General features: G+C 39.0%; 1 protein-coding gene across 1 annotated transcript in view; it reads right to left on the bottom strand.

Moving 5' to 3' along the window:
• Positions 1 to 22,222, bottom strand: part of FARSB (phenylalanyl-tRNA synthetase subunit beta) — a 57,397-nt gene extending 35,175 nt beyond the window's left edge. The window contains exons 1-8 of the mRNA XM_017887861.1: positions 22,130 to 22,222; positions 14,868 to 14,923; positions 11,528 to 11,682; positions 9,523 to 9,592; positions 8,522 to 8,637; positions 3,628 to 3,778; positions 2,440 to 2,548; positions 889 to 959 (exon numbers count right to left, since the gene is read on the bottom strand). Of these exons, the coding sequence (XP_017743350.1) occupies positions 889 to 959; positions 2,440 to 2,548; positions 3,628 to 3,778; positions 8,522 to 8,637; positions 9,523 to 9,592; positions 11,528 to 11,682; positions 14,868 to 14,923; positions 22,130 to 22,187 (786 nt within the window). The 5' untranslated portion in view covers positions 22,188 to 22,222. The remainder of the gene's footprint in view (positions 1 to 888; positions 960 to 2,439; positions 2,549 to 3,627; positions 3,779 to 8,521; positions 8,638 to 9,522; positions 9,593 to 11,527; positions 11,683 to 14,867; positions 14,924 to 22,129) is intronic.
• Between the last annotated feature and the right edge of the window lie 2,647 nt (positions 22,223 to 24,869).

Below are 24,869 nucleotides of genomic sequence, written 5' to 3'. Positions count from 1 at the left end.
TTTTTTAGTAGAGACGGGGTTTCACCGTATTAGCCAGGATGGTCTCGATCTCCTGACCTCGTGATCCGCCCGTCTCGGCCTCCCAAAGTGCTGGGATTACAGGCTTGAGCCACCGCGCCCGGCCTTATCCTGACAGTATTTCTGAAGGCAAGGAGTACATAAAAGTTATAAATGAAATACCTTACAATGGGCTTTAATGCTATAAGATGTACATGAATACCATTTATTTGCCCTATTTCTATACTCCAGCCTTCTCCTGCCATTTGAGGTTACCTTTCTTAAATTCTTTAACTGCCACCTCATTTAACATATGTAAAGAGGTCATATGTCATAGAAAAGCTTTCACAGCAATCCAATCCAGTAGATAAACTGACTAAAAGTAGGTGAAGAATTATGGTCTAGATAATTTTGTGTGCATAAACCATTTATCAATTTACTAAATAAAGCTTCTTCACCCCAGTTCATTTTTTTCTTTTTTTTTTTTTAGCTTTTACCAAGTACACAAAGGTACCAAATTACTCCACATACAAATTAAGTCAACTAGATAAACAATTTATATGGATCTCACTACAGTACTCATTCCACATTGTTTTATAGTTATGTATATGACTAACTCTCCCCCTAGGAGTTCTTTCAAGTGAAGAAACATGTAACTCATTATTAAATTCCTGGCACTGGAAAGACATTCGGTGTTCACTAAACATTTGTTGAATTAATGAAAGCATCATAACCAAAGTGTAGAATATCTCTATCTTTTTAATTGTCTAAATTTCTAAAACATGTTCCCACCTACAAAATACACATATTTTAATTTTAGTCATTTAGTCTTGGGCCGGAAATAAAATCTCCCATCTGATCATATAAAAATTGAGTAAAAGTTTTATTTACCTTAGTAAAGTCAGTTCCTGTGCATTCAATAAAAATATTTCTAGTATTTACTGTTATTCTGGAATGATCCCCTGCAATGAACACAAAACAATAACAACAAAATAACTAGTTTTAGAAATAGAAGTGCACTATTAAGCTCAACAAAACAGAAACTACATTTTAAATGTAAAACATATTAAAAACTAACACCTTGGCCAGGGGCAGTGGCTCACACCTGTAATCCCAGCACTTTGGGAGGCCGAGGTGGGCAGATCACCTGAGGTTAGGCGTTCGAGACCAGCCTGACCAACACAGAGAAACCCCTTCTCCACTAAAAATACAAAATTAGCCAGGCATGGTGGCACATGTCTGTAATCCCAGCTACTTGGGAGGCTGAGGCAGGAGAATCACTTGAACCTAGGAGGCAGAGGTAGCGGTGAGCTGAGATGGTGCAATGGCATGACATGGTGCAATGGCACTCCAGCCTGGGCAACAAGAGCAAATCTCTGTCTCAAAAAAACAAACAAACAAACAAAAAAACCTAACACCTTAAGAGCAAAGGGATAAACAATTTTTATTTAAAGCTCCTACTGCAAGTTGAAGAGTAAAAATAAAATAATTAACAGGCCTTTACTGAATGCATACAATGTGTCAGGTGCTATGGCCAAGCACTTAACATAGGTTGTCTCCTCTAATCTTTACCACAACCCCATGATGTAATTGCTGGCAAGAAACTAAGTTTAGAGAGATTAAATTATTTGACTATGATCACAAGCAGCAAGGCTAGGATTTGGGTCTAGATCTGGTTAACTCTGGGGCCCATGTTCTTAACCGCTGTAACTGCTAGGGTCCAAGATCTTGAGAAGAAGCTTCTTCTTATAGCAAATCAGCTAAGCCTCCTTCTTACCTCCAGAAAGGCAAACATCTATGTCTCAGACATCATTAAATTTTATAAATACAATCAACTGTCTCATAAAAATAGCCTTCAGAAAGGAATTAAGAGGGCAAAATTTAAATTAAAAGTTTTCGTTTAACTATATAACTAGGCAAGGCCAGGCATGGCAGCTCACATCTATAATCCCAGGGCTTTGGGAGGCCAAGGTGGGAGAATCGCTTGAGCCCAGGAGTTTAAGGTTGCACTGAGCCATGACTGCACCACTGCACTCCAGCCTGGGTGACAGAGCAAGAGCCTGTCTCAAAATAAAAAAAAAAAAACACACACAAAAGAAAAAAAACTACCGACATGACAGAGTTTGACTTTGAGTTTAACCAAGTGAATTACCTGCTAAAACCAAAACATCAATAACCTTGGGAGAAATATAACAGAACCCAAAGCCTAGCATCAGAACATATTTATAAGTGTATGAACATATTATAAATTACATAAGAATCACCAGTAAAATGTTGTTGAATAAATGAATGAAAAGAATGATTAGAATCTACAAAAGACCTGAGATACTCAGATTATGAGTTATTTGAATTTGATTTAGCCAAGTCTATTGAGAATTCTAGAGAAATGTTGAGGATTAAAAGGAAACAGCACAGATCTGTGATGCTTATAAAATAACTCACCATTGATGATGGGAGGCATTGAAAGGACGACACCATTGCTATCATAGATAACTGGATACAGGGGTTTGTTTTCAATGATATGTAAATAATGTTTAAGGTGATTATCAGTCTGAAAACAAATTACATCAAATAAAATTAGTTGTTTTTTTTGTTTGTTTCTATCACTATAGTTTACATACTGACCTAATATTTAAAAAGAAGGGAATGCCAGGCACGGTGACTCATGCCTGTAATCCCAGCACTTTGGGAGGCTGAGGCGGGTGGATCACCTGAGGTCAGGAGTTCAAGACCAGCCTGACCAATATGGAGAAACCCCATCTCTGCTAAAAATACAAAATTAGCTGGGCATGGTGGCACATGTCTGTAATCCCAGCTACTCAGAAGGCTGAGGCAGGAGAATCACCTGAACCCAGGAGGTGGAGGTTGCGGTGAGCTGAGATTGCGCCATTGCACTCCAGCCTAGGCAACAAGAGCGAAATTCCGTCTCAAAAAAAAGAAAAAAGGGAGGGGAAAAGTCAGAAAAACATTAAAACAGACCCAAATTAAAGAAAGTTCTAAATTTATAAGATTTTCTAATATAAATTAATATTCCAATATTCAATGCACATAATTGAGTCATTTCTCGAGAATGAAAACAGATTTGCACTGGTATGCCTGAATCATTTCAAAGGAAACATAAACCATGACAAAACTATTTAGATAAATCGGAAGAAGTCACTTGCAAATCAGGGCAAGGATGACACTGCTTTTTCTAAATGACAACTATTTTTTCTACTTGTTAAATACAATCCAAACTGACTACTGAATTCATTTTCGCTGCTGGACTTCTAAATAATGGGAGATAGACAGCTTGTAACAGTATTTCCCACAAAAAACACTAGCTAAGTCTTACTGTTCTTTAGACTTGCATGAGTTTCAACTGCAGATTACAATGTGGTACGGTCTACTTCAGTGGTTCTCAACCCTAGCAGTACACTGAAATCATATCAGAGGTTAAAAATGTAACAATAAATAAAATAAAACTATGTTCAGGTCCCACTCTAGATCAGATGAATCACTATCTCTAGGTTGGAGCCCAGACACTGTAATTTTTTAAAAGTATTCATTACATTTCCCTAGTTGCAAGGCTTGACTTTGATGGAATTTCATGATTTTGCAAAGCTGCTGCATAATCAAAAGAGTATTTACCTTGTATATGTTCATCAGTTCACAGGCTGTATACTCCTTGGTCTTATTTAGAGGCTTGAATTTGATATCTGAAGGACGTTTTGCAGTATAAGTAAATGGGCCTGACAAAGTGTCCAAATCATGGGTGCCAATAGCAACCAACGCTCTTTTCCTAATTGTGGAGAGGGTGAAGGAGAAGGAGGGAGGAAAGGAAAGGAGGAGAATGAGACAGGTTTGAATATTCTAAAGCATAAATTCTAAAGATAACATAAACATAGACTACATATTTTTAAAAATTATTTCAGATACTTCCCTGAAACAGCATATTGCTACTACATGGTATCATTAGTGGCATATAACGAACAAATTCTTACAACCATTAAGAATACTGAGAAATCACAAAACTACACGAAACACATGATTTCAGGAGCTGAAGAAAATTCCTTGCCATTATGTTTTCCCAAATACTGTTTCTAAGATATCTTCAAAGTTAGCATTTCCTTTACCTCTTTTAACCTATTTCTTCTTGATATACTCAAGTAAACATGTTTTAATAAATTAGAATGAACTACCAAATTGTGGGGGTTTTGGCTTTTCTATATTTTCCTAAATTTTATCACATAGCTGCATTACTTTAGTTGTGGAAAAAATTTAATTTTAAGAGCTCTGAATTACAGTTCAAGTTTACTTTAATGTATAAGGAAAGTTCAAAAGGTATTCATTTCACTTGTTCTACAGTTTATCCACAAAGGATTTAAGGTAATTTTAGGAAATTACAGCAAGCTACAAAATAGGAGAAAAAGAAATAGAAGTAGGGATGTAAAACTGAGCCAGGAAATGTTAATTCTGAATTAGAATCTAAAGGCCTAAGTCTTACCAGGAAAGGTCACAAGTTTGGCTTTCTAACAGTCAATTTGAAAAGAGGAACTTGGTCAAAACTTGTGTTCTTAACATTCTTTAGTTTAAAATGTATGTGCACTAAAATTAGTTTAAAATGCTTAATATTAAATTTTGGTCAACTTCTAGGACTGCAGGACTGGTGAACTAGAACTTTAATAAATAGAGTTGAAAAGAAATGTTAACAGGCAATAAGGGAGTGTTACTTTACTCAATTAGCCATATGCTTACAGAAGATAATAAACCCAGAACTATCATAGGATAAAATATACATGGTTCAATAAATGTAGGTAAATTAATAATTGACAAATGCACAGGTAAGAAAGTCTGTTTTCTTAGATGTTAATATTGGTCCCTTAATCCTAAAACAGCACCTCAAAACATCACCAAAATTTCAACTTCAAATCAGCAACAAAAAAAACATAATTCCAGATGAATCAAAGACCTAAGCATTTTGAAAAGCAAAAGACAAACATACAGGCACACATAAAAAAGACACCATAAAAATTATTCCAAGGAAATATAGAGGCCAGGTGAGGTGGCTCATGCCTGAAATCTCAACACTTTAGGAGGCCAAGGCAGGAAGACTGCTTGAGCCCAAGAGTTCAAGACCAGCCTGGGCAACATGGTGAGACCCCAACTCCACAAAAAACATAAAAATTAGCTGGCTATGGTGCCACACACTTGTGGTCTCAGCCACTTGGGAGGCTGAGGTAGGAGAATCACTTGAGCCAGGGAGGTCAAGGCTACAGTGAGCTGTGATTGCACCACTGTAGTCCAGACTGGGCAACAGGGTGAGACCCTGTCTCAAAAACAAAACAAAACAAAAAGATAAGAAAATATAGAAGAATATGCTTAAAACTGTAGAGTATAAAACTGTAGAGTAGGACACTGCTTCTTAAGTAGGTCATACAATCTAAGTCATACAGAAAAACTGATAACTATACCCAAATTTAAAACCTTACATGTCCAAAAGAAACCAAAAGTTAAAAAACACAAAAAAGGTTTATAACATATGTACAGGAAAAAGATTAACACTCTAAATATAGTAAGATATGAAAAAACCAAAAATATTCAGAAATCAAGATTTTATCTAACATAATGATAAAAATTTCAAAGTCCTGCTATAAAAGAGCAGCAACTGAAAGCTGAAAAGAACTGAGCAGAAAACTGAACCACTGCCGAGTCTGAATCTAGCTAAGTATTCAAGTCTTTGTCTGAAAGAACAAAAACCACTCTTCAGAGAAACACAGCAAAGTCAAGACTCTTCCCTAATATGATGTTCTATATGCATCAAAAGGCAATGGACATGAGAAATATGGAACACATGACTCTTACTCCAGACAAACCCAGTCTATAGAAACCAACACTAAGATGCCCCAGATTCTGATACTGCCACACAGATTTTAAAGCCGCTACTAAAAAATGTTCAAGAATTATGGAAGAACATACACATAATAAATAGATGAGGAAATATCTGCAGAAAAGGAACTATTTTTTTTTAAAGCAGTGGTTTGCAGAGATGAAAAGTAAAATAACTGAAGTAAAAGACTCACTAGGTACTTCAAGCCAAGACAGAGGAACACACTAGATTTACTCTTGCCTGAAACAGCCGAAGAGCAAAATGCACGGAGCAATAGTTTTTACGGCACCTAACAGCAGGCAATGAAGGGCAGCAATCCCTGAGACACAGGAAACAAGCGAGATGAGCCCTGACTATAGGGCAGGAAAGAGGGCCCAGTGGAGCCCAGGAGACTCCCTGAGAGCAAGAAACATAGCTGAGAGTTTGGGAAGGCCAAGGTGGGCAGAGTCCCAGAGAAAAGCAGAGAGCTACACACAGAGAGAACTCTGAAGATATGCAGAGGGTCCCACTCAAGTACTGGTGAGCTCAGTATTGATCAGAACATGCAGCTGAGAAAACTACCCAAGGCCAGGAAAGAATTATTCAAGGGAATTAGAGGAAGCAGTGCTCCATGTTCACACAGAGTAAAACTTCACTGCTCAGGTAGCAATGGATACAGTAGGCAAAAGGGTCTTGCCTCAGCAGTAGGGACTAATTAGCCTAAAAAAGAAGCTTAATCAATAAAAATAGAGGAAAAAATAAGAGAAGAATCAATGAAACCAAAAGTTCATTCTTTGAAAGATCAAGAAAACGAGGGGTTCATTCCTGTAACCCCGGCACTTTGGGAGGCTGAGACACGAGGATCACTTAAAGTCTGTAAGGCCAGCCTGGACAACAAAGCAAGACCCCTATCTCTACAAAAAATTAAAAAATTAGCCAGGTGTGGTGGCTCCTGCTTGTAGTTCCAGCTACTTAGGAGGCTGAGGCAGGAGGATCACTTCAGCACAGGAGTTTTGAGGTTACAATGAGATGATCATGCCACTGGACTCCAGCCTGGACAACAGAGCAAAACTCTGTCTCAAAACAAACAAACAAACAAAGAAAAAGGTCAATAAAACTGATAAACCTCGAGCCACACTGATCAAAGGAAAAAACAAGAGAGAAGACAGAGAAATAAAAGAGGTGACATCACTACAGATACCACAGATATTAAAAGGATAATAAGGAAACATTATGAACAACTTTGTCAATAAATTTAATAACTTAGACAATATCGATATATTCCTTGAAATACATAAACTTCCAAAGCTCATTAAAGAGGTTAATTAGGATTTACTGACAGAAAAGAACTCTGGCACACCAAAGTATTAGGATGTGTTCAATTCTTCCCCTTAGAAAAAGCTCATGATTTCCAGAAATACCAAATAAAACAGAGCTTAAAGTTAAATTTTAAAAAGTCTGTTTAGATTAAAACAGCTTCTTAAAATAAATAAGATAATAGAGCCAGAGCAGATAATCTAGCTCAACCACTTAAGTTATACCTATACTTGTCAGAAATCTTGTATTTTGTTCTTAATTTTGAAATTATATTTAAATTGTTATTGTTTTGCTTAATAATGACATATTAGCAAGCTGACATATAAACTCTTCTATATAAAAGGACTGGGAATAAACGTTATTTGGAATCTGAAAAAAAAATGTTGCTTCCACCACATACACAAAGATGTTTTTCACCATAGCAGAAAATGTCTATAGTTCTCCCTCTATCCCATCCCTAGCCCATTCCCATACACACAGACCCCTCCTAGGCTCTATAGTTTACTAAACTACAATTACTAGCAAATAATTGCAGCAGATCTCACACACAAAAAATTAAAAAGTAAAAATTCTTTTCTATTTTGAGACATATATAACTATTAATCATACCTTTGTATCAACATGCAGTAACTTATGTTGATCTATTTCAAAACCAACACAAATAAGCTTAATATGTTAGCTGAAGTCTGAGGTTTGTCATCATTAGTAAGTATACAGTTTCCATTAGGATTCTAAAATACTTAAATGAGTTCAAGGATTACCATTGTTATCTTCACTGACCTTTAGGAGTTCAGAAATTATATAGGTTTGAAGATCATTGCCCTAAAGGGAGCTGTGCAGGAAATTATGCATAGTAATGTAAAGACGGAATAAGTAAAATTTAGTCACTTAAACTCAAGTTCTGTCAATTTATAATTATTCTCACTCAAAAAGTGAGAATAAGCCAAAATTTTATTTCCATTTTAAAAATGATATATCGTACTTCATTATCATGGTTTATACTTAGTAGTATAATCCACTGCTGATCTGAACCAAAATAACAGCAAAAAGCAGGGAAGTCTCTAGGACTAGATAATTCTTCTCTATACAATATTCAAAATATACCTCCTGTTTCTTCATGCATATGCCATTTACAAGCAGTAACAGGTATCTGGTAAAGCCAAGTTAAATCTTCATAATCTGTCACATACTATTAATTTAGAAATGCTTTGTAAAAAATCTGCAGAGGAAGAAAGGAAGGAGAGATAGAAAGAGGGCAGAAGTGGCAAGAGAGAAGAGGGTGAGGGATCAGGATGGAAAGGAGATAGGGAGGCAGAGGGAAAGGGGAAGACAAGGAAGAAAGAAAATGCAACCACAAACCTGCAAATATTCTGATGTAATTTTTCCTGAAGTTCAATGAAGCTATCATATCGATCTTTAGTAAACTTTATATTACGGAGAACTGCTGCTACTGCAAAAGGACGTATCTTAGCTGTCTGAAATTCATAATATCATTAGAGATAGCAAACAGTAAGGTTTTTCTTTGTAATATCTTGTAACAGGAAGGCAGCTGCACTCTTGCCACTGGCATACATTTTCATTCAAACAAGCATGTATTAATTTATTCAGTCAACAAGTAATAAAGTGGTAAACTAGAGACAAAGTCACCACCTTCACAGAATTTTATTTCAGTAAGATTTCTGAAAATGCATTAAATAATTGAGAAAAGTTTGCTCATAATTCATATTTTACCAAAACAACCCCTCTGAAAAGTTTTAAATCTTTTAAAATTTCATTAACTTTCCACAATTTAAACAATTATGTTGCAAATGTGTTTTAAACATGCATTGGATATTATTACCCAAAACTATTTATGGAAAGCAAAGGCTTTGTTCTTTTGCATTCCCAGGTTAAAAAAAAATTTTTAAGAGCTAGTGGCTAAGTATATACTCATTTTAGCAAATGATCAAAGAAAATCACATTTTTTAGAAGGGTAAGCTTTGGGCCAGGCACAGAGGCTCACACCTGTAATCTCAGCACTTTAGGGGGCTGCAGAGGAAGGATCCTTTGAGCTCAGGAATTTGAGACCAGCCTGGGCAACATGGTGAAACCCCGTTTCTAAAAAATACAAAAAATTAGCCGGGTGTGGTGGCGTGTGCCTATACTCCCAACTACTCAGGAGGCTGAGGTGGGAGGATCACTTGAGCCTGGGAAGCAGAGGTTACAGTGAGCCAAGACTGCACCACTGCACTCCCGCCTGGGCAATGGAGCCAGACCCTGTCTCAAAAAAGAGTAAGTCTTGTTTCTTTTTCCTCCCCACCTTATACAGACATATACAAAAGAAAATATTTTAAGGAAAAGTAAGAATTTATCCTTATTACCTCTTCTGTGATAATCAATTTCTGGATTTTTCCATCAGGCATTACCCGTTTATACACTGGAGCCTTTATCCTAAAATAATATTTAAATGAACTTACTCATAATTAATCAACACATTACATAAAATAATTACATTCTATGCTGTATATGGAAAGTATACAAAATGAATTAGGGCAATGGGTTGAGTTATAGCAAGTCAAATTTTGGCTGAACACTAAAATAAAAAAAAAATAAAAAATAAAAAATAACAAACTTTTAACATTTAAAGTTGTCCAAAAATGACATAAGATGCTTCATAGTAATGTATTTCCTATCACTAGCATCCCAGCAGAAGCTACAAACCGTTAACTGAGCAATTGTTTAAGGAGCATTTCAACATCAGCTGAGGGACTGGATTAGATAACCTTTAAGTTATTTTATTTTATTTTTTTTGATAACCTTTAAGTTATGATAGTTATTCTAACCATGAGATTCTGAGCTTCCAGGAAAAAACAGAGCTTATGGAAAATACAGATTCCCTGGTTCCATCTGGACCTACTATTACCAGATGATAAAATAAGTCAAGACAAAGATTTGGTAAATGGTGCAATTTGAAGGCATCCCTAGGGAACTCTTATCATAGGGAGAAGTTGGGAACTACTGTTTTAAGGCAGTGCTTCTCAAATTTCAATGTGCTTACAATTAACTGGGAAGTTTGTTAAACCACAGATTCTGATTAACAGGTGTCGGGTGGCAACTAAGACTGCATTTCTAGTAAGTTCTCACATGCTACTTGTCCATGGACTCACTTTAAGTAGAAAACATTTTAAGTTGCTTTCCTAATTCTGTCTGATCATAAAAATCACAAGGTGACTGGTAAAAATACAGATTCTCATTGGGTAGGGTTGGGAAATGAACTCTCTGGAGTTATCCTTGATCCTAAAATAAAAGCATCTGATTGTCCTGCAGGAAACCAACCGGGTCAACTCCAAAATTTTAAACATCCTTAACCTAATGCCTAATTATCATCATTTCACCAATACCCATCACTCACCTAAATCCTCACAATTTCAGAATCTAGCCCATCAGTTAGAACTCTTATTCTTTTGCAGATGACCAGATAACGTAGAAGTAATCAAAACAATTAATTTTAATAGCTGTTATTTTTTTCACTTTATATATTCGTTACCCTCTATCTTTTTGAAATGGAGTCTCCCTCTGCTGCCGAAGCTGGAGTGCAGTGGCGCAAATCTCGACTCACTGCAACCTCCACCTCCTGGGTTCAAGCAATTCTCGTGCCTCAGCCTCCTGAGTATCTGGGATTACAGGTGCACACCACTATACCCAGCTAATTTTTGTATTTTTAGTAGAGATAGGGTTTCACCATGTTGGCCAGGCTGGTCTTGAACTCCTGACCTCAAGTGATCTACCAGCCTCGGCCTCCTGAAGTTCTGGGATTACGGGCACGAGCCACCATGTCCAGCCCCTCTATCTTTATTAAATGAAAAGTTGGAAGGGGCCTTATAAATCTTCTTCTTTATAGATTAGGAAATTGAAACGAGAGCAGCCAACTAACTTGCTCAAGATCACGGAGCCGTCATAAGGTCTTTGGTTTTCCAGTTAGGAGGCTTCACTCCTGAGGTTCCTTAGAACTCATAATGTAAGGATATTGCCAGCTCTCCATTTCCTCTCAACCTTTGACACATCTAGCAAACTACTCATTCCAATTAGATGATGGAGGGAAATCACACACACCTGCTAAAGAATTTTTTAAGATGCCATAAAAGCATTAACCACCAGTTTTAAAATATGCTCCCAAAAATGAATGGCTATGACTCAAATTTTCATGGAAATTTTCCAATGGCTACAATCTACATTAATCTAATCCTCAAATCAACCCTCTGCTGAGAGTTAAAGCTGTGTGCCTGTACAAGCTTTTTCCTAGAAATTTAAACACGTCTGCTGATAATGACAAGGAAAGAAAGAAAATCCAACTTAGCAAAGTCTTTCAGGAACATATTTCCTTACCTTTCTTTGAAGACCTGAAGTCCCCGAACCAATCCTTCCAGACACAGGAGATCATATCTATTGGCAGGGACGTCAATTTTGTAAAGAACAACATCAGAGGCTCCTGCTGCCTTTACATTACCTTGTTCTTTACTTATTATTTCCTTCTCAGATGTCTAAAACAAGCCAAAAAGTAATGATAAAATTAAATAATTTAAATTATCTTTAAAAAGTAAAAGTTGTCAGCCCTATAAGGCAGTAACTACATTATACATATTTTCTACAAAACATGGGATTTTATATCCATGACAAAAACAACATGACAATATTAAGTGTTATAATCACAGCAGACAGAAAAATACTTCAACTTTAACTGAGTTCGCATATCTGGCATCCTCAATCTCCCCAGAACAGCACAAATCCATCTAAACAAAGGTCCACAAGCAATGGCCCGCTGGCCAAATCATACCTGATACTTGATAAAGATTTACTGGAACACAGACAGACCCATTCGTTTACCTATTACCTACTGCAACTTACACGCTGCAATAGCTGAGTTGAAACACAGACTATAGAGCCTACAAAGCCTAAAATATTTACTATCTGGCCCTTTACAGAAAAAGTTTTCCCATCTCAAGCTAAAAAAATGAAAACATCACCAAGTACATAAAGTAACAACAAAAGTGTCAAAGGGGTAAAAGAAAGATGATTCACTAAATAAAAGAAACACACTTTCTTATAGGATGACTCTAAAACTTAAATCCTGTGGGCACCCAAGTCCACATGACAATGAGAGGGACAGCGTAAAAACAAAAAACATTCAGAGACCATCAGACACCGGTGAAAATTAAAAGGGATAATAGGTGCAATGGGAAGCAAACTAGTGATAGCAAAGGGATAGTGAGGCAGAATTAAGGCAACCAAGAGGGAGATGATGGAAGAAACACCACTAGAACCACGCTGAATGCAGTGTTAAAGAGTTTAGAATATTTCAACCACCATACTACAGCAGAGCAACAGACTGTCTTAAACATAACCACTGCAGAGAAGTTATACTCCATTCCTTATGTTTACCAGAGCAGGGAACTGTAAATAGATTTAAGAAATTTTCACTCAAAATGATTAAAAGTTATATTCCAACTGTTAATGTTACCTTTTAATTATTTGGAAGCTCCACTTAACCCGAATTCCTACTATTTCCACCAACAACCTGCTAAAATAACTGATGGATTTCTATCAAAATATGTAATGATTTTTGTTTTACATGATGCCCTCCCACTGCCACAATATAAGTAGTTCAAATTTTTGACCAAATTAAGAATTATATCCACATTTGCACAGTATGCGGAGGAATTCACTTCTGGCCACTGAGTATTATGTGCCAAAGTCCCACCCAAGGAACCACAGGAGTCTATGCAATGCTGGGACTGTGTAAGGTGGTGCTGGGCTCCAAAAAACATCTACCTTGGGCATCTCAAACTTAGAAGAAAAATTTTTTAAATTAGGGAAAATGAAAATGAAAACAAGAGAATGAAGAGGAGGAGGAAGGAGCAAAAAGGGGGAAAAGAAAAGAAGGGGAAGAGGCAAAAAGAGGAGAGGAAGAATTCGAGTTTAAACAACGTTCAATCAAAGGGGTTAATAAAATTACTGTTTAAATAGTGAAGAAAGCTGAGTCACCTCCCAGGAGATGGCAGATCTCAAAAGGGACCTCTATACAGAGAAGATAATACAATAACCAGAGAAACGAAGGCATCTGCATTCATTTTTCAGCAGCACCCCCTTATCCACAGGGGATATGTTGCAAGCTCCCCAGTGGATGCCTGAAACCTTGGAGAGGACTAAACGTTACATATACCATGTTTCTTCCTATACATACATACCTATGAGAAAGTTTAATTTACAAATTAGGCACAGTAAGAGATTAACAACTAATAATAAAATAGAACAATTAAAATAATATACTATAATAAGAGTTATGTGAATGCAGTCTCTGTCTCAGCATTTCTTACTGCACTATACTCACCTATTTTCAAACCACAGTTTGCTGCAGGTAACTAAAACTGTGGAAGCAAAAAACTGTGGATAAGGAGGAACTGCTGTAAAAAAAGATCTAACTCCTTCGCAAAACAAAAAAAAAAGAGACACAGAAGCTTACAGCTTCTTTCAGTTTCAGCATCTCAACTCATAAAATGACCATATGTAAAGACTGGATTTGTCAGTGCTACCCAACAAAAATTTTACAGAAATTAAAAACTACATAAATTTCAGAGTCAAAAAAGAAAACCATAAAGATCATACAAACCAAACCCCTTATTTCACGAGTGAAAAGGAGGCCCAGAGAGACTCGTCTGGACTGTAGGGTCCAGACAGGCAAAGTAATTATCCACAGTTACACAGCTAGTAAATGTTAGAACTAGAACTCAAATTATCTAATATCCAGTCTAACACTCTTAGATATCACATAACTTCACACATAATTCTAAGGTGTAGTAAAATTACTAATAGTAACTTATAAACTACAGAAATCTCAGCCAATTTCTCAAGTATACAAATATTGATTAGTATAAAGATGATCTTTCTGTAACATTAGTAAGGCAGCAGGAAAAATAAGACAATGTACAATTTTTTAGCCTGAAGATTTTTTAACTTTACACCTAAGGTAGTGTTATAAAAACACTGAATAGGTGAAGATAGAAGGCTTAGGAAAAAAATAACACTAACTACCAGAAAAGTACTTTCTAAATTAAAGTATGCCCTTAATAGATAATCATTGTTAACAATATTAAAATGTATAGCCCAGACTTAATTTTTAAAAATATTTTAATCATTATACAATCAAAAGTCAAAGAAAACGCTTCCTCATTTTCATAAGCAAGACCTTAAAAACTATGAGCTCATTTTACAAGATCAGTGTATAGTAATGCATTAGTGCTGGTTGAAGAGGCACGGAGGAAGGCGATGGGGGCAGAGGAGGTGAAGGAGGAGGCACTAGAGGAGAAGGAGGCAGGGCAACTCTGGTTGAAGCAACATTTCTACTGTTTCCTGGTCCCTTTCTGTGATTAATTTGTCAAAGGAAGGAGCTTACTTTCATACTGGGGTTATCTAACACATTCTATCCATTTCCACAGCATGAGTCTGATAACAAGGTGATTGTAGATGGAATAAGGCATGAACCCCTTTTGAGATTTTAGTCAAAGCAACAGACAGAACTGGAGCTTAGCCCTCTGAACACAGAAATCATGGCCCACAAATGTTATCATCTTAGTTTAACTATAAGTAATAAAGATGAAATACAGCACACCCCTGAAAAATAAGCTTATGCACACAATCTTTGAAAAATAGACAAATATCCAATACATACAATTTCATCAAGTTCCAGACCAAATTCAAAACATAGTTCGTCAAATTCTTCGTCAGCTAGGAAAATAAAAAAGGAGATGGTTAATTTTACTTCGTTCAGCATAAGTGAAAACTACATACAAATTGCATTTTCTTATTATTAATTGCTTTACACCAACCATACTACCAAATATCAGGCATCATGTTCACCATTTAAAAACAAACAGGCCAGGTGCGGTGGCTCACGCCTATAATCCCAGTACTTTGGGAGGCCGATGTGGGTGAATCACCTGAGGTCAGGAGTTTGAAACCAGCCTGGCCAACATGGTGAAACCCTGTCTCTACTAAAAATACAAAATTAGTCAGGCATGGTGGCGCATGCCTGTAATCCCAGCTACTTGGGAGGCTGAAGCAGGAGAATTGCTTGAACCTGGGAGGCGGAGGTTGCAGTAAGCCAAGATCATGCCATTGCACTCCAGCCTGGGCGACAAGAGCGAAACTCTGTACCAAAAAATTAAAAAAAAAAAAAAGCTGGGCCAAAAAAGTTTAAGATAAAAAAAGAAAAAACTATTCAAGGCTTGATTAACCTATGCTAATATCGACTGTAGTTTAGGTTACCTGCACTGAGAAGTTTGCATATACATAGGAAAAAAAAAACACCTGTTAAGTAGAGATCAGATATAAAGCACGCTCCAAATCACAGATCTCACACAACAGAATGCCACGTAAGTCCTATCACGTAAACTGGTCTGAGGCGGCCTGACACTTTCGGCTTTGAAGCCAAGTCAATCAGTTTGAATTCTACCCCACTTATTAGATCTGAGAGCTTGGCACCTTATGTAAACCTTCTTGGTATCTCGTGTCAACATTATAGCTGCGTCATCTATAAGATGGTATTTCACAGCCATTATGGCATGGTACTATTGAAAAGATTTAAATGATAATGCATAAAATGGACCTGGCATAGTACCCTGAGACATAGTGAGTCTACAATAATTAATAGTTTATGAGCAATAAATAAAATAAGTTCTCTTCCTTATTTTAATATTATATCCTACTGTTTAGCTTTTCAGGGTTCTCATATTACCAAAAATTGAACACAAAACATCATTAGCAGCGCATTCTAGTGAAAACTGGTCTTAAGATTCCTGACTCAGACACTAAATTTCAATTTAACATCTATGTACTGAGTACCCACCTTATACCAGGCACTGTACTAGGTACCAGGGTTACAAAGATAAATAAAACACAATTCCTGCCTTAACTACTTCTTCATCTGGTAAAGAAGCCAGATGTGTAAATAAATATGACTATGTTAAGTACAAGGTACAGGGCTGGCACAAAAGAAGTAATCAGTTCCACTGACGGTCAGCTAAACTTTCACAGAAAGGATGAGTTCATCAGGCAGAGATCATGGGGAGTAAAATAGCATGGCAAATTTGGAAACTCTTACGTAGTTCAACAATGGATGAAACATAAAGCTCATACCAGGAGAAGATATGGTAGAACAAGGAGAAAGAGGTCAACTAACGATTTGCCCTCTTTCTTACAGACAGGCAATGGAGAATTATACTGAAGGGATTCTTCAGCTGGGCAAAAACATGATTATCTGCATTCTAAAGACTGCTCGCAGAGTGAGAGGATGGATTGGAGCAGGGAGTCTACTGCAATAGTACAGATGCGATATAGTGAAGCCTTCATTTAAAGCAGCACCAGCAAGAACGAGGAAGAAGGGATTAATATGAAAAACATTAAGGACGTGGAATGTAAAATGCTCAATGGCCAAATGATGGGAGGTAGGAATAGGGAGTGTGTAGAAGGAGTCTAGGATGACTCCTGGTTCTCTGGTTTGGGGGAAAAACTGGGTGGGGCTATCATTAACTAGGGCAAGTAGTAACAGGTACCCAGTCTCCAAGACAGCCCGTTCCATGATCCCAGCCTCCTTGTATTCATGCTCTTTGTGTGAACTGAGGTCTGGAGCAATCACATGAGTGAGTCTGGAAGCAGATTCTCCAGCCCAGTCAAGCCTTGAAATGACAGCAACCCCAGCTGACAGCTAGATTGCAACATGGTGAGACCCAAAGCCAGACCACCTACCTAAGCTACTCCCTGATTCCTGTCTCTCAGAAATTTCGTAAAATAATAAAGGCTTGTTTTACACTCCTAAGTACTGCGGTAATTTGCTACACAGCAACAGACTACTAATACTCTGGATTAATTTGTTATATACCAATAGATTACTAATACAGACTTTAGTCCCTGGAAATGGGGTACTGCCGTAACAAAAATGAAAAACACGGGAATGGCTTTGGAACCAAGCAGTGGGCTTTGAGGAGTGTAAATGAAAACCTAAAGAAAGAAGCCTGATAGTCTCTGGTAAGGATACAAGTGAGGACATGGAAGAAAGTGGGGTAATATTATCAGAAAGCAGAAGAAGAGGAATCCTAGTTAAGCAGAGGCAGAAGGCTTAGCAACACCATTCCCTGCAGTTATGTGGACTGTAAAAAATCAATGGGGTGATATAACTAAGAAGATTTCCAACCAGTGTTCAAAGTGCCACCTGGGTTTTTCTTGTGCTTATGTGAAAAAAAGAGATAAACTAAAAGAAAGGCTGTTAAACAAAAACGAGAGTTGGAGATTTTTTAAATTCTCATCTTCTCCAGATGCAAAACAACGCTAAAATTGAGCAAAGACCAAAATCCAAGGCACTGCCAGGAAAATACGGTCCAAAGATAAAATCAAGGGTATGACCGTAAAATCTTAATACCCAGAAAGATCAAAGGCGCTAATCATTCCAACAAAGGGTGCTATAAAAAATTATAAAGAATGTACTTCAAAAATCCAATTAATCACACAATAGGGCTTCATTAAGAGCACTGTTATCAGCAGAAACTCAATATATTTCAGAGATGTGTAGGTGGTGTGGCTTTTGACTAATAAAATGGAAGCCAGTAACATGCACCAAAGACCCTCAAAGTTTTTAGAAGAAATACATATGCAGAAGCATTGCCAGCTAGAATTGAAAAGGATAGAAATAGAATAAAATGAAGTCTTTGAACTCTCAAAATTCTATTAGCAGTAAGGAGACTGAGAAAACCAACCAGCTGTGAAGCACATGCTTTCTAGGGATCACTCAGAGGGGTGGAAACCAAGAGCCTAGAGGGCAGGGCAGACAGCCATGGAGAATTATCCCAGGCCTTCAGACCTAATCAAGAACATCCAACATTTGCCACTTGATTTCAGAATTGCCATGGACCAATGACTCCTTTGTGTCTCCCATTTCCGCCCCTTTGAAGAGGAAGGGCTACAGGAGTTATCCTATGCCCATCCCACCACTGTGTGTTAGGTATATATGGGGCAGATAACTGGTCTCTCAAGTCTCTCAGGCCAAGAGGGTACTAAAGAAGCTATACTGAAGGAACTACACCCAAGGCGCCACATCCACATCTGGTCCTGATTTAGATAATGAGATTCTAGATTCTGAGCTGCTGCTGTAATGGGATGGCACTTCTGAGGGCTTTGGGAGGGGGTGAGTATATTTTGCATATGGGAGGAACCTGAATCAGTGGAGGTTAGAGGGGGAACGGTGGTAGTCAGCCTCCAAGATGGCCTCCAATAATGCCGGCCTCCTAGTATTCACACCCTTGCACAGTTCCCTTCCACATTGTGCTAGGATTGGTCTGTGACCAAGAGAATATGAGAAGGGCTAGTACATCACTTCTGAGCTGTTATTGAAAACAGGCATCTATCCTGAGCACTCTCTCTTACTTAAGTACTTACTCTCTCAGACCTCTCCATCTGGGGCAAACATGCTAACATGTTCTAAGTAGTCCTATAGAGAGGATAAGGTGGGAGGAACTAAAGCCTCTGGCCAAAAGTCAGCAAGGAACTGAGGTTTGCCAACAACCACTTGAACGAATCTGAAAGCAGTTTCTCCAGACTCAGTTAGGCCTTGACATGACTACGGATCTGGCAAACACCTGGACTGCAATCTGGTAACAGATCCAGAGCAAAAACCACCCAGCTAAGCCAGTCCCCAATTCCTGACCCTCAGAAACTATGTAACAAATGATAGCTGCTTTAAGATACTAAACTTTGGGATAATTTAGTATGTAGTAATAGATAACTAAATGGTACAGAATTATTAAAATATGCTGAATCCTAATTATCATATGTTTTATTCCTTTCCGGAATAATAAAACCCTGCATAAAAAAACCCTGTATTTCATGGGTTTCGATACAAAGAAAAATCAACAATAAAATCATGATTAGTAATTTCCTCTAACAAAATGACACATCAAGTAACCATACCTTAGGGGTGTATATGATATACACAGAAGGCTCTGTCACTACTGCCAGCTATTACACCATGCCAGAACAGGACTATAATTGAAGAGCAATGATAATAAATCAGTTAACAAGAAAAGGCGTGGCAAGAGGAAACCAGCTGTACAGAAAGTCTGTTGAAAAGGTAGACTAAGGAGACAAAACTGCTCCACAGGAGTCAGACGAGCAAAATCACCAAAATGGCAGACAGCTTGAAAGAGAAATATCCTTGCTAAGCAAAGAGGAGGTAAAAAGAAAGGTGGGGACTGGTAGAAACAATGAAATTTCACATAGAAAGCAACCCTTGGAGGAACTAAAGAGAGAGAATGTGGATTTTAAAAGTGTGAATAAGACATTATCTGAAAACAAGAAAAAAAGAGGAAGACTGGGGGGAAAAAAGGTAACAAACAAGATGTATCCATACTACTTGGAAACCACATGCTTTGCTGAACATGCTTTTCCAGTTTCAAGAAAGAACACAATAAAGGTAAACTAATGAGGAGTATCATTTCTGACCACTCGAAAGTACATCTCAAAAAATAACATCAATCCTTCTGACTGAATTTTTTTTTTTTTTTTTTTGAGACAGGGTCTCACTTTGTTGCTGGGGCTGGAATGCAGTGGCTTGATCACTGCTCACGACAGCTCACTACTTGGTTCAAGTGATCCTCCGGCCACAGCCTCCCAAGTAGCTGGGACTACAGGTATACACCACCACACCCAGCTACTTTTTGTAGAGACAGGGTTTTGCCATGCTGCCCAGTCTGGTCTCCAACTCCTGAGCTCAAGCAATCTGCCCACCTCGTCCTCCCAAAGTGCTGTGATTACAAGCATCAGCCATGTACCTGGCCCTTAAAAGATTCAGTACCTAACAAAGACATATTTGTGAAAAAAATCAATCTTAATTGATCACTGACAATATGAAAAAAAAAAAAAGGGCAGGGGACAGGATTGTTGAAACATCAGATGACAGTAAATAGGTTATAAATCTCACCATTTTAAAAAATCTGTATTATTTCTTACCTCCCTAGAAATGGAGACTGGGATGGGAACTGATCATAGATGTTTTAAACAAGTATTTGCCACCTACCATCTTATGCAATTCAGGTATACAGATAGAGCATTCCTAATTCAAAAATCTGAAATCTGACATGCTCCAAAACCCAAAACCTTAAAGTGCAGACAGGATGCCACAAGTGGAAAATTCCACACCTGACTCCATGACTTGTCAAAAACACAGTCAAAACCTTGTTTCATGCAAAAAAAATTACTTAAAGTATTCCATAAAATTAACTTCAGGCTATGCATATAAGGTGTATGTGAAATATAAATCAATTTCATGTTTAGACTTGGGTCCTACCCCCAAAATATCTCATCATGTACATGCAAATATCCCAAAATCCAAAATCCAAGATGCTTCTGGTCTCAAGCATTTTGGATCAGGAATTAGCAACCTGTACCGTATCCCATTAGTGAGAATATGGTTTAGAAGGTCAGGTAAGAAATATAAATAAGCTCATTATAAAATAAAGCGATTAGGCGATTAGGGACAAGTACAAAGGGTAAGAGTAATACAATATTCTTGTATTTCCTTTACTTTCAGGGACTTATGGCAGAACTTATGAAGAATATCACATTGAGAATAGGTATTATCTAAAAGTACACACTTAGGAAAGATTTTTAAAAGCCAGTTTTATTTTCACAGTAACAGTAATATCTTATTCTGGGAAGCGGTGGCTGTCATTAAACCAGTTAGGCCTTTGTTATCACACTGAGCCCTAAAAACAAAAAAACCAGCTCTCACAAACCAGTTGGTACAGTCTTTATATAAGCTAAAAATTACGTGGTGGGGGCCGCGTGCGATGGCTCACGCCTGTAATCTCAGCATTTGCGGAGGCTGCGGCTGGCGGATCACGAGGTCACGAGTTCAAGACCAGCCTGGCCAAGATGATGAAACCCGGTCTCTCTAAAAGTACAAAAAAAAAACTAGCCGGGCGTGATGGCGGGCGCCTGTAATCCCAGCTACTCGGGAAGCTGAGGCAGAGAATTGCTTGAACCGGGTGACGGAGGTTGCAGTCAGCCGAGATAGTGCCACTGCACTCCAGCCTAGGCGACAGACCGAAACTCCTTCTCAAAAAAAAAAAAAAAAAAAGAAAAAAAGGTGGGGCGGCTGCTATGGCTGTGAGGTAACTGATAACTGCACTTAATATCTCCCTCCTTTTTTCAATGGTTGTGTTTTTAGAACTGAATAAAAGATGAAATGTAGAATGAAGTCTACACCCACTGAATACTCCTCATCCAGGTCTCAGATCAAATGTTACCACCCCATCTAAAGTTGTTCTTGGCACAACACCTTTTCTTTCCTTGATGGCATTTAACATTATCCGAAATCATTTTATTAATGTGCTGGTTAATTGTCTGCCTCCATCAGACAGAACGTGGACCTGACGTGTCATGTGCACAGCCCTAGTCCTAAGCTCTTCGAACAGTGCCTGACACATAACAGGCGCTCAGGTAACATTAATAAGGCGAAGACAGATGGTATGCCTTTCTTCATCCCGCTGCACAACTCTCTCCTCCTACCCCCTTATAAACTGAGTTCCCACAAGCGCTCTTATTGGAATGAACTGGCTACGCTCGGGATACAACCCCGGGTTTCCTTCCTGTTCTATCCCCTGACTTGAATGTCGGTGCCAGGCACGCTGTAGGCACTCGATGGCAGATCGCTGAATGAATGACACGGCAAGCCGGGCACGAGCAGTGGCACCGCTGCGATGCCGGTTCCGAGGCTACCACAGCCCAGTCGGACCGCCACCATCATCGGCCCTCCCGTATAAACCCCGGCCTCCCGGGGCCAAAACCTTCAGGAAGGCATGAATGTCACCACAATGCCCTTTTGGAGGGAGGCCCAGCCTCCGAGAAGAGGCGTAGGGCCCAATGTATAAGGCCGGCACTCACTGTAGGTGCGGCCCAGGGCTTGGAAGAGCAGATCACGCTTCACGCTGACAGTCGGCATGGCGAGTCGAACTCACTGCGCCTGCGCGGCGAGCTGACCCCGGGCTTCCCTAGCGAGGCGCGTAGGACCCGCCTCTTCTTGTGCGAGCTATCTTGAATATCGCCATTCTGCTGCCAACAGTTCCAGTTCTTATTTTAACCTAAAAACACTCATCTTGCCATTACCTCGCTGACTAAATGTATCTTTGTGGGACTAATAGCTTAAAAACCTGTAAGAGAGATATAATTTGATAGAACTGGCCAGGATTTGTCAGGCATTGTAATGTACTGTCCCTGAAGTCCCGGATGCTCCCAGCGCGCTAAGGGCAGGGGAGAGAGAGGGGCGCGTCAGGGCGGGGGCGGGGCCTCCACGTGGGAAATCTTGCTTGGAGGTGGTGGAAAGGCGAGAGGAGATGGTTCAAGGCTTCCTGTAGTTAAAGGTGCGCAACTCCTGGCGGCGGGAGAGGGGCTGTTAACAGACCTCAGTTTTTTACTTCATTCTTTAATCTCTCCTATACTCGTATAAGTGATATACCTGTGCTTCTTTTGAACTTTACGGCAGCCCTATAAGGGAGTCGTTGTAAGAGACCTCTTTTCAGTCTATTTGCTCAGTGCGCTCTGCTGTCAGTGGGCTGTGCTCAGCCTTCCTCCTTAAAACAATCCTGAGTGTAGTAGGCTGAATAACGGCCCCCAGTAGTATCAGACCCTAATCCCTGCAACCTCTGAATGTAACTTTATATAGAAACAGCGCCTTTGCAGATTAAGTAAAGGATTTTGAGATGAAGATTATTATCCTGGATTCTAAAGACGGACCCTGAATGGAATCACAGTATCCTCATAAAAACCTAAAAGGGAGGTAGAAAGAGACGATGTAGCCACAGTGGCAGGGATTGGAGTATGGCAGCCACAACCCAAGGATGCCAGCGGCCACCAGAAACAAAGAGACAAGCACACTCTGGGAGTGAGGGGGTGGAGGAGTGGGGAGCATCAAGAATAGCTAATAGATGCTGGGCTTAATACTTAAGTGATCGGATGATCTGTGCAGCAAACCACCATGGCATACGTTTACCTATGTAACAAACCTTCACATCCTGCACATGTACCCCTGAAATAAACAGAGACAAGGACAGATTCACGCCCAGCCTATGGGGCAGCCGTGTAATGCATGCTGGTTTGGGCCCAGTGAAACTGATTTTGGGTTTCTGGCCTCCAGAACTATGAGAGCATAAAGTTTTGGTTTAAGTCAGCAAGTTTGTAGTAATTTGTTTCAGCAGCCAAGGGAAACTAATATGTCAAGGTAGGTACCATTATCGCTGTTTTACAAGTAATGAAACTAAGGCACAAACTGGCAGTTCCAGGGGGAGCCTTGCCCTAATCCTTTCTACTGTACAGTGAGTGAGGTCTTCTTCCAAGGTCCTTCACATGAGGGGACAAAAGCTGAGCCAGATGTAGGATACCCTAACTACTAATCAAGCAGTTTTTCACTACACAGTATTAGCTCCCCTCCATGGAAAGGCAGTCCCTTCCCAATGACCAACATAACAAATTGGCAACACCCCATAAATGGCAAATATCCCCAATGCAAAATACAGTTTTCCACCTAAAATTGGTGCCTCATGCTCAATTAATAAGCAAAGGACTAGTGCCAGGCACAATGGCTCACACTTGTAATCCCAACACTTTGGGAGGCTGAAGTGGGCAGATCACTTGAGGTCAAGAGTTCGAAACCAGCCTGGCCAACATGGTAAAACCCCATCTCTACTAAAATTACAAAAATTAGCTGGGTGTGGTAGCAGGCACTTGTAATCCCAGCTACTGGGGAGTCTGAGGACTGAGAATCACTTTAACCCAGGAGGCAGAGGTTGCAGTGAGCCAAGATCATGCCACTACACTCCAGCCTGGGTGACAGAGCAAGACTCTGTCTCAAAAACAGTAACAACAACAAAATAATAATAATAAATAACCAAAGGTCTTCCTGCTGACCTGCTCTGCTTTGGGCACTCCAAAGTGTTCTGTGGCCTCTGAACCTCAGTTTCCTCATCTACAAAATAGGGATAATAATATACAACTTAGAGAATTACTGTGTCTCATACCTATAATTCCAGCACTTTGGGAGGCGGAGGCTGAAGGGTTACTTGAGCCCAGGATTTCAAAACCAGCCTGGGCGACAGAGTTGGACCCCTTCTGTAAACAAAAAGAAAGATTAGCCAGGCATGGTGGCACACACCTATGATCCCATCTACGCAGATCACTTGAGCCTGGGAGGTCGAGGCTGCGGTGAGCTGTGATCACGCCACAGCACTCCAGCCTGGGTAACAAAGTGAGACCTTGTCTTAAAAACTAAAAAAGAATTATTGTAAGAATTTGAAATAATATTCATAAATAGCTACTATAGTTCTTACCATGTTAGAGGTCCTGGAAATAGGGCAACTCTCATTATTTTTAATCCTCCTAGTTAGTTTTCTGCTAGTCTCAGACCACCAACGGGCATTCTGTTCCCATCTCTCACATCCCCCAACTGACTCATCCTACTTTTTATCATTGCACATGTTACAGGTACTCTGTCCCTTCTCTGTGAGAAGCTAAACTGTTAAAAGATTCTAATGGAAAAGAGGAAACTAGGCCACTAGGGTTTGTCGCAAATGGCATTAGCTAACTGAAAGGAAAGGTACATGGAAAATGATGAGATCATATATCAAAAAAT

The sequence above is a fragment of the Rhinopithecus bieti genome, unplaced genomic scaffold (assembly GCF_001698545.2).
Source record: "Rhinopithecus bieti isolate Rb0 unplaced genomic scaffold, ASM169854v2 scaffold_17010, whole genome shotgun sequence".
In the NCBI taxonomy this organism is placed as follows: domain Eukaryota; kingdom Metazoa; phylum Chordata; class Mammalia; order Primates; family Cercopithecidae; genus Rhinopithecus; species Rhinopithecus bieti.
The sequence above is the reverse complement of the archived record's forward strand: the minus strand, read 5'-3'. Positions and strand labels throughout refer to the sequence as shown.